A 10548-nucleotide genomic window follows, 5' to 3' on the forward strand; every position below is an offset into this window, starting at 1 on the left:
CTCCATGCATGTCAGCTCTTGGCATGAGGGGTAAACCACAGACACACTCATCTGAGGTCCCAGCAGAGCCTATCCTAGAGGAGGCTGCCTGGAGAGCTTAGCTACTCATGCTCAGCCCCACTGCCAGCTCCCTGGGCCTCAGTCTTCCCTCCTGAAAATGGCAAATCTGCAGTAGGCAAAGACCTAAACCACGCGGATCCAGGTGGCTTTCCACTCAGGGAATGTGCAGGACAGACCCTTGGGCCACATCTCTGACCCTGGTCCCCACACCCAGCCGAAGGGAAGAAGGAGCCGCCTCCGCCGAGCAACCTCCAAAATGGGGTCACAAGCGCGGCTAAAATGGGGTCACAAGAGCGGCCGCCTGCTGCCTCAAATGCAAACGAGCCCAGAAGCACCGGGTAGTGAGTTACCGCCCTTGTGCTTCAAACTATGACCTGAGGACCCAGGAAAAGTCTGAGAGAGTGATTCCCTCTACTTTCAACCTTGGGAGTTATTTTCTTCAGCACGAAACTAGAGGGGGCTTGCAGGTCGGATCCAGGATTCCCGGGCTCCAAGTCTGCTCCCTCGTTCACCATCTTACCATCATGGACAAGTCCCTGGTCCTGTCTATGCATCAGTTTCCCATCTGCAACTTCAGGGAAACAAACTAAGGAGGGAGACTCCATGTGCCTGACTTCCAGAGAATGAATGTGTATTGCCTCTGTTTTATAACAGCTGGTTATATCTGATATAAAGTTGTCCAAAGGAAAGCATTACTCAACTCTCAGCCTGACATACAGGGGGAAGTATGGGATTGGGAGGCTGACAGATGTGGGGATCAACCCCATATCTGCCTCCTACTGGCTGTGAGATCTGGAGCATGATGCTTTGCCTCTCTGGACCTCCGTTTCCTCATCTGTAGAATGGGAACAATAACTTCCCAGTCGGTTTATTGCGAGAATTCAATTAATATCTGTGAATCTCTCCCCACAAGAACAGACACAGGATAGACACTATTCATGCCGCAAATGTTTACAGAGCATCTTCTCGGTACCACGCTGGAGAGAGTAGAGGCCAGGAGGCAGCGGCAGGGCCAGACCCCAGGGACTTTAACAAGGCACTCGGCAAAGCAGCTCCACACTACTACAATCCTGTCCTCAGAAGCCACCAGCCCTGCCTTCACAGAGAGCACCCCTATACATCTTACAAGTCCATGAGCAACCAGAAATGGAGGGAAGATGTCTTCTGTGTCTTTGATCCCCAACTCCCAGCCCGGGCAAGGTCTGGACAAGAGTTGGGGTCCATAAGCATTCACTGAATAAAAAAATGAACAAGTGATGGCTGGATTCACTGTTGTTCCACTCAAATTAGGAAGTGCTGGCTGCTGACATGGGGGGAAGGGAGGTTTTGCCTTGGCAACTACTCTTGCCGGGCAAGGCAGCCATCACCGATGGAATGTCCACGTGCCTGCAGAGAAAGCTCCAGATGAGGCTTGTTCAGCTGGAATGCCAAAGGGGCCAACTCTCCCCTGCCAGCGCTCTGTGAGATGACATCGGGATGGGGCTCTCTCTCCCAGACATCTGTAGCAGCTGCCCTGCACATTCCGATGTTCAAACGGCAGGACATGGTGTCTGAAAGGGCCGAGCCACACTCTAAGGGACATTAATTCGATCCCCCTGAGAAAGCAAGTCAGAGCACCCTACTGGGGTGTGCCTGCCTCTCACAAATGTTTCTGTCTAATGGATTTGTGCTCCCAGGAAAGGTGAGGGAGGACACATCTGCTGAGGGCAAAGTGTTCGAGGCGGGCAGAGGGAGGGCTCTGTCTCCCGAAAGGGTTGTTCGCCATCACAGGTTAAGGTTTAATATGCCTCAGATTGTGCCCTCCAGGGGACTGAGTGTCCACTTTCTGTGTCCTTGCAACATCTGGTCAGCCCAGCCAGTTGTGAAACCACAAACTGACTCTTCCAGACCAAGGCACTCACCGCAGACAGGCCCACAAAGGCAAGCCAGTTGCGACCAATGATAAGCCATGGGGGAAGGAAAGGACCCCACTTCCCTGGAAGAAGCCAGCTGCCAGGCCCCTGATTTAGCAAGCATTTCCTGTTTCTAGGGTTCTATGGCTTACAGAGCTGAATCAGGACTTTACCTTTAAAGCTGGGAGCAGAAATCTAAGCCAAAAATACCATCAACAAAGCCAAGGGAATCTGCTTTTCCAACCTAGGGACCCTCTTATTATCTATTTGCTGATACCCCCAATTTTCAAATACTTCTTTCTACCAGTCAGGCTGGTAGAAAAGTTTGTTTCCCTGCCCTGTTTCTTCTGATCAGTAGAGAAATGCCAGGGGTCCCTCGGCAGGAGGTGAAAGAATTCTAGCTAAAGGCAGAGACACTTGCCATCTTAGATCTCAGAGCTCTAAGCCAGGAAATACGCACGCCCCTCTGAGCTGCTACGCACACCGGTTAACATTTCCCGGGTTCTAGGGTTAGAGGCTACCCAGCGAGATGAACCACCGGCCCTGACCTGGTCTCTTGGGGGAGAGAAACACACGGCAACCGCCCTGGCGCAGGCAGCACGCCTGTGTGCGGCAGCTTCCGGTAACAGAATCCTGCTTGCTCTGCTGTCTGGGAGAGTGGCACGCTTCATTTCATTTTGCATTTAATTCTCAGCAAACCTGCGGCATTGAGGCCGAAAAGTGACATCACGTGCACAGCTAGAAAGTTACGGGGCGGGACTCGAGCCCACAGGCACGCTCGGGGAACGGATCTTAGGAGAAAAATGGCCCACGCCTCCATCCCGCCCCCCACTGCACTCCGCCGAAGACCCTCTGCTCACGTCGCCTCTGGTGGAGAAGACGCCGTAGGGCAGGTTGTGGATGGGGAAGTCGGAATCCTCGGCCACCGGGATGAAGGACATGCTGGCGAGCACCCGACCCTGGCGTGCGAAGAGCGGGACTGAACTCGGCCGCCGCCGTCAGTCCGGCCCCGCCCCCGGTCCACCGGCCCCGCCCCCGGCCCCTCGGTCCCGCCCCCGGCCCGCCCCCGCGGCCTCTCCCGATAACACAGCCGGGATCCCGGAGGCTCCTGCCTGCCTTCTGGTCTCGCTGTGAACACCCCGCCACCAAACCCCGAATCCTGCCCTTCCCCTAGCCCCGCCCCCGCGGGCCCCCGGGGACCCCAGGCCCCCCCTCCCTCCCCGAGCCCCGCCCCTCCCTTGGCCCCGCCCCGCGAGCCCCAGGTCACTCACAGTCTCTTCTCCCTCCCCTAGCCCCGCCTCTCACCTGGCCCCGCCCCCGCCCTGATCTCTGTCCAGTCCGCAAGTCCACCTCGAGGAGATCCGGTTCCAGCCCCCGCTCAGGGCAGCTGGTCCTACCGAAAGCAAACCCTAGCTTAGCATTTAAGGCTCTGGCCTGCATGACTCCAGCCTTGCTCCCCGCAGCTGCTTCCCTGCTCTTCAGCTCAACAGGACTCTCGTCCGCTTCCTGGAAACAGCAAACACTGCTGCTGTTTCCCCAGAAGCTGCTTCCTGGGCTTCAGAACACCACCCAGTCGCGTCCTTTCTCCCTTTATAAACCATGCTGCTCCTTCCAGCTCTGACACTTCTGCTTGTATGTCAGAGAAGGGGACAGTTATGTCTATTAAGAAGGCTTCAATTCATGATAACTAATATTCTAAAAAATATAACTCACCTGTTTCACATGCCAGTGGTAAAATGACGATGACAAGCTGCTCAACCTTGGACAAGTGACTTAACCTCCCTCTACTCTAGCTTCCTTCCCTGTATAATGTTGATAGTCACAAAGTCGATATGAGAATGGAATGAATGAATGTGTGTGAGCGCTTAGAATGGCGCCTGGCATACAGAGATTATGTGTGTGGAAAGAGAGAAGGGAGGGAAGAAGAGGAAAGGGAGGGAGGGGGATAAAGGAAAGGAAAGAAAAAAGGGAAATAGGAAAAGAGAGAGAGGGAGAAAGAAAAGGAGGAAGGAAGGAAATGGAAAGGCAGACTATCTTAGGGTGGGTTCGAGGCGTTGTCTAATCACTCATGTGCAGACAGCTGCAGTTTTTTGAGACCATGTCACAGCCAGGACACTGGGAACACGCCAGACTGAGTTGTGTTGTTGGTGGTGTGAATGAGTCAGGCACACTTTAAAACAGCCAGGATGCCAGCTGAAAGCTAGAAAACTAGACGGTAGTCTGGGCAAGGGTTCCCTGAAGATCCTTGAGGAACGGTGCAGTGAGTGCGGCGTTAGGGGGGCTGCTGTGCAGTTGGGCTTGGGGAGAAGAGGCTGGAAGATGGCAGGATAAGGTGAGCTAAATGGGCCTGAAACCAGAAGGCTTCAGACGAGTGGGTATGGCAAACGGGGCCCGCTGTTGAGCCCCCTTCCTAGCCCCTGAGATCACTCTGGTGCCTGTCCACCAGGCGTGACCAGTGATCACCCAGTGAGGAGTGCGGTCTGGGCACAGCCTCTTGGCTCTCATCTCCTGCCCTGAGACATTCCAAGCAGCACTTGACACCTGCCTAATTCAAGCTACTCCTCCACCGCAAGGCAGTGAATTATTTCCACCATGTGTAGTGGCCCTGCCCTTTCCCATCAAAAGCAGCAGCTTTCTTACTCCATGCGGAACTCTGTCAACACCCAGCAAAACACCCGGCACAGAACAGGTGGTCCATAAATACATAAGTCATTAATATAAAGCTGTTGACCAAAAGGAAATGAAGCAATAACCAATAAATAAGCCCATACTCTATGCCAGGCCGTGGGGAAACGCCTGCAACTCACATCTTTAATTCCTTCTTTACGGAGTATGTGTTGTGTGGGGGATGCTAGGCCAGGAGCTTCTACTGAATACACACAAGTTAACGAAAGCCTAAATGATAAAACTCTTGGAGACAGAAAACGAAAATCTTTTAGGGAAAGGAGGTGGGGCAGATGTATGTGTGGTAAAGGGTGTGGGGATGAGATGGCTGAAGATGGAGTAAGATTTCATAGTTTTAAAATAGATTTAACCAACCCACTAATTATACATAGTATCTGAAAACGCCAAAGATGTTCTCTATTTGGGAAACAGCATTTGAAATAACTTGCAAGTATACTATATTTTTTAGTTTTCATTTTTTGGAAATGAATTTCTTGGGCATGTGCATCACAACAGTTATTTAAAAATAATTTTAAAAGAAACATATTGCCTATAATCCCACCAACGTAGTCTTCACATTTTCATGTTTTATTTCCCCCATGACATTTTATACACATGACTTTTTGATCCTTATAAACTTTACATAGTTTATAGGCAGGCGTGGTGGCTCACGCCTGTAATCCCAGCACTTTGGGAGGCCGAGGCAGGTGGATCACCTGAGATCAGGAGTTTGAGACCAACCTGGCCAACATAGTGAAACCCTGTCTCTACTAAAAAATACAAAAATTCGCCAGGCATGGTGGTGTGCGCCTGTAGTTCCAGCTACTCAGGAGGCTGAGGCAGGAGAATTGCTTGAAACCAGAAAGTGGAGGTTGCAGTGAGCTGAGATCACACCACTGCACTCCAGCCTGGCAACAGAGTGAGACTCCATCTCAAAAAAAAAAAAAAAACAAAAAACAAACTTTACATAGATGCAATTTTTCAGTCTTTCTCTACCTTAGTCTCTTGAATATTTTTCCTTGAGACGCAATAGGCTTCATCATTGTCATTGTCATTGGCTAAGGAAGTCGCAGTGTTTTAGATGGTAATAATAACGGTTCAATGATGATGCACACGCACAGAATGTTTTCTTTTCCTTGACGATTGTCTAAGGGTAGATTCCTCAGTCAAAGGGTATGAACACTTTCAGGACCAGCAGAGAGTTTCAGCACCTCCAGCAATGCAGGCTGGTTTGAGTCTCTGCTGCAGCACCGTATTTACTGCCTCCCTCTGATACTAAAAAGCACACTGCGCTACAGTTCTCACTCACACAAAGCAGGCCCCTCACTCCTTCACAAGAGAGCTGAGAGAGAACTTTCTGGATCGAGGACACTGATGTCTTGCGCTGAGAAGCTTGACAGTTGCCATTCAGATAAGCAAGGTGTGAATGCTGCCTGTCCTGGGAGGCAGGATGGGGTGGACTTTTCTGCAACATTCAGCTCTGCTGCATGGTCATCAAGGAAAAGAGGAAACTTTGTCGAAGGCCAAGCACTTTAGCCAAGTAAATGTGCTCTTTTTCATGTCTGAGCTCAATCATGTTTACGGTACACATTGTGTAGTGGGCGTCATGGGTTTGGCATTCGTCCAGTACATTTTAGTATCAAAGATATGTGTCATGTGCAAATATACATGACATTCTGTTCTGTCAAAGGAGATCAAAGTTTAGAGGATCTTGGAAGTGAACTTAAGTAATTCAACTGCAAGTGAATGTTGTAAGGGGCGGGGAGAAGGGGACTGGATAAAGTTCTAACCCAGGGCCAGGGTTTCTGCAATATAAATTTTCTTCTGCCCGCCCTCTTCAATTCTGTCTTTAGTCTGCTTTGTTTCAGATACTATTGTATCTAAGTTCTGATGGAATACTACCTCAAATTCATTTTGGATTTAAGCTGGATTTGAAAGACTCACAAATAACAAACAGCACCGTAAATAAAAAACATGTCATTGACATCTGACTTAATAACGTGTACCACATAATGAGTTCTCAGTTACTGTTATCAAAGCAGGAGCCACTTTTCAGATTCTCCTTCACAGTGATTTCAACAAAATACTTCTAATTTCCTTATAACTAAATACATATTCAATTGCTTTCCCATCTGAATTGTTCCTTTTTTTCTCAGCCAAATGTTTAGTGCCTTTTTGAGCTGTGGATCCCACCCTGCTCCCAGGAATGCAGAGGAATGTTGACACGTAAGTTACAACCTCTGTATTCAACCTGTTTGGCATAGCTGAATAGATCATTCTCAGTGCCTCTCTCTGCAAACATTGTTTGGTTTGTCAATAATAAATGCACACTAAAATCTCTCTCTCTCTCTCACACACACACACACTCTCTCTCCCTCTCTCTCTCTCTAAGGTTGGTTAGGCACGATTTTTCCTTGTGGCCCCTTTCCTAGATGTTGAACAAAAGAAAACTATATGTAGTAAAGGAATATATATATATGTTAAGATTTCAAATAAGAAAGATTTGAATTCTCTCTCTAGAACGTTCATATTGAGTTTGGGTTTAGGTTACTGTACATCACCAAATCTTAATTTCATGCATTGGAAAATGAAATAGAAAATGATACCTGCCTTGGAAGGTTGTTCAGAAGATCAAATAAGAAAACTCCTGCAAAAAATCTCAGCATATTATGGGACACACAGAGAGTTCTCAATAAACGTCAGCAATCCTGTTTTCCACTTCCTTACCTCCTCATCACTAATGTACAAAAAGTATAACACGCACAAGGGGAACTAGATGGACTCTGTCTAAGAGTGTCCTGTGTGATGACAGCATTCTCTCCTGCCACCTCCTCACCAGAATTCTGACTGTTACCGTCAGAGGTGCTCCACATCTCCAGGTTGTCTGGGACAACACCTGGAGAATTTTTTCACTTTTTTAGTTGACAAATAAAAATTATACATATTTATCACATAAAACATGTCATTCTGAAATAGCTATACATTGTGCAATGGCTAAGTTGAGCTATTTAACGTAAACATTACCTCACTTTTCATTTTTTTTGGATATATACACTGCAGAGGGATTGCTAAATCACATGGTGGCTCTAGTTTTAATTTCTTGAGGAACCTCTATACTGTTTTCCATAATGGCTGTACTAATTTACATCACACCAACAAAGCAAAAGGGTTCCCTGTTCTCCACGCCCTCTGCAACACTTATCTTTTGTCTTTTTGATAATAGCACTCTAACAGGTGTGAGATGATATCTCATTGTGGTTTTATTTTGCATTTTTCTGATAATGATGGTGAGCGTGTTTTCATATACCTACTGGCCACTTTAATGTATTCCGAGAAATGTCTATTCATACCCTTTACCCATTTTTTAAAAATCAGGTTCTTACTATTGAGTTGTTTGACTTCATTATATATTTTAGATTCATACTCCCTATCAGAACTCTTAACGGTGTTAGGATTTAGGTGTAGTAGATCTGGAAGACTGAATGTTTGTTTGGTGTGTGTGTGACAATTTTAAAAAGAAATATAAATTGAATGCAGAAAGCTGGGGCTTTGAACGTATAGGACCACGTACTAGAGCATCCCTCGCCACCTTTCATCTAAAGACATTGTTGTGAATTTCCTCATCACCATCCTGCTTCTGTTCACATAGTATCTATGACATGCAAATGCATTTTAAAGTGTACATAGGTGAGCACGTTGCATATTTTGAGACTGGTTTTGCTCACTATACTGTACTTCCTGTATTTCTAAAGCTGTACTTGAAGACTATTTTTGGTATAAGAGAGAGGTGGCACATTACATGGAGCCTGGCTAATTTTTGTATTTTTTGGTAGAGACAAGGTTTCTTCATGTTGGCCAGCTTGTCTTGAACTATTGATCTACCCACCTCGGCCTCCAAAAACGATAGGATTACTGGCATTAGCCACTGTGCCTGGCCAAGAAGTCTCTCTATCCTAAGGTCTAACAGGTAGCCATCTTTCTGTTTTAAAGTTCTGTTTTACATTTAAGTCCTTCTTTCCATGGCTGTTACAGTTTTTTCCGTACAGGAAACCAATTATTCTAGCTCTGATTATTGAACAGTCTCCTTTCCTCAATGTAATGTGCCACCTCTCTCTTATACCAAAGTTCAGTCCCTGCATAGGTCTTTTTCTGGGCAATCTATTCAACTAGGATATCTGTCTGACCCCGTCAGCTAGTAACATGCTATTTTAATTAACAAGGCTTCACAGTGAGTCCTGACATTTAGCAGCACAAGTCCCTGTCTCCCTGCTCTTTTCTGAAATGGTCTAGCCTTTTGCTCTTTTTAACTTTTAGAAACTAAACAAGCTCCACGAAAAAAAACCTAGTGGAATTCTGATTGGGATTACTTTGAATCTATGTCTATTGAAGGACAAAAGACATTTTTAATGATACTGTTTTCCTATCCACGAACATCTATTTACTGAGGTCTTACTTACTATCCCTTCATGTTTTAGAATTCTTTCTCGACGAGGCCATCAACATGTACTGTCAATTTCCTGGGTAATCAATATTCTGGTATTATTGTCAATCGATGTTTTCCAGGCAACTGGTGTAAGGAAACGCCAACTCTCTTCTAAAACCTAATACTATAGCTACCTAACTAAACCATGTTTTCTAGCAAGTTTATGATGTTTCTATAAAAATAATGTGCAAATAATGAGTGCTACCTCTTTTCTTACCATTTTTCTGTCTTGTCTTGCTCCACTGGCCATAATCTACAACACAATTTTGAATAGTAAGCAGTTATTAGTGGGCAGTCATCTTTTTTTTTTTTTTTTTTTTTTTGAGACAGAGCCTTGCTCTGTTGCCAGGCTGGAGTTCAGTGGCACAATCTCAGCTCACTGCAATCTCCACCTCCTGGGTTCAAGCGATTCTACTGCCTCAGCCTCCCTCGTAGCTGGGACTACAGGCATGTGCCACCATGCCCAGCTAATTTTTGTCTTTTTAGTAGAGACAGGGTTTCACCATGTTAGCCAGGATGGCCTTGACCTCTTGATCTCGTGATCCACCTGCCTCACCCTCTCAAAGTGCTGGGATTACAGGTGTGAAACACCATGCCTGCCCTGTTTCAGACTTTAAAGGGAAGTAAGTTTCCTCTTTTTGGTTGATGTTTGGTTTTGTGTTTGTTAGTCTCATTGATTTCACAAAGAACTATCAGCTTAAGGAAATTTCTTTCTAGTCTTAATTTATCGTTACTTTTAATTTTTCTTATGAATGGGTGGTTAAATTCCATTACTTTATCTGAATCTATTTAGTTTAACAGTTTATTCTTTTTCATCTGTTAATGTGATCAATTCACAGATTTTGATGTTAAATCATCCTTTATTTAAATAGAACATGTACATAAACAATTTTAAACTGAGAAACTTACATTGGAAAATTACTGCCTTCATCTGTTTTATATAATATTTAATGTTTTAAAAAAGTTTGGTTACCAGACACATTTGAAAACCATAGGACAAATCATCTCAGGGGTCGTTCTACTCCGCAATTCTACAACTGCTCTGCAGTTTGAATCATACTCTTAAAATTTCTCTAAGCCTACAAGAAAAAGAAGCTTCTTGGGGTTTCACCATGTTGGTCAGGCTGGTCTTGAACTCCCGATCTCAGGTGATCCGCTTAAAAAAAGGAAGCTTATATTAGATGTTAATTGGCTGTGCGAGTCCAGAAAAGAGAATCAGACAAGGACTAGAAAATACATTTAAGTAACAGAGAGGAGTGCTTGCCTTTAAAGATGTGCTCAGGTCGTCAACTCAAGAGGAAAACAAAATTACAGTTATGACGATAAGCTTAGTCACAAGCAGATGTGAGACAAATGATAGTTCTTTTACAAAATTTGGAAAGTAGAAAACCTTAACCAAAAAATAAAATTAACTACCAGAAAGAAGAGAAAAAGTAATACAAGACAGCA

At 45.6% G+C, this 10548-nt stretch overlaps 1 protein-coding gene across 4 annotated transcripts in view; it reads right to left on the bottom strand.

The window, feature by feature from the left end:
* FAH (fumarylacetoacetate hydrolase) overlaps positions 1-2985 on the bottom strand; it is a 34202-nt gene extending 31217 nt beyond the window's left edge. For all 4 annotated transcript variants that reach the window (XM_032263854.1, XM_032263855.1, XM_032263857.1 and 1 more), the window contains exon 1: positions 2813-2985. In XM_032263854.1, coding sequence (XP_032119745.1) covers positions 2813-2893 — 81 coding nt within the window. In that variant the 5' untranslated portion in view covers positions 2894-2985. The remainder of the gene's footprint in view (positions 1-2812) is intronic.
* Positions 2986-10548: the final 7563 nt, after the last annotated feature.

This window comes from Sapajus apella, unplaced genomic scaffold, assembly GCF_009761245.1.
Source record: "Sapajus apella isolate SASKATOON/1434 unplaced genomic scaffold, GSC_monkey_1.0 scaffold139, whole genome shotgun sequence".
Lineage (NCBI taxonomy): Eukaryota > Metazoa > Chordata > Mammalia > Primates > Cebidae > Sapajus > Sapajus apella.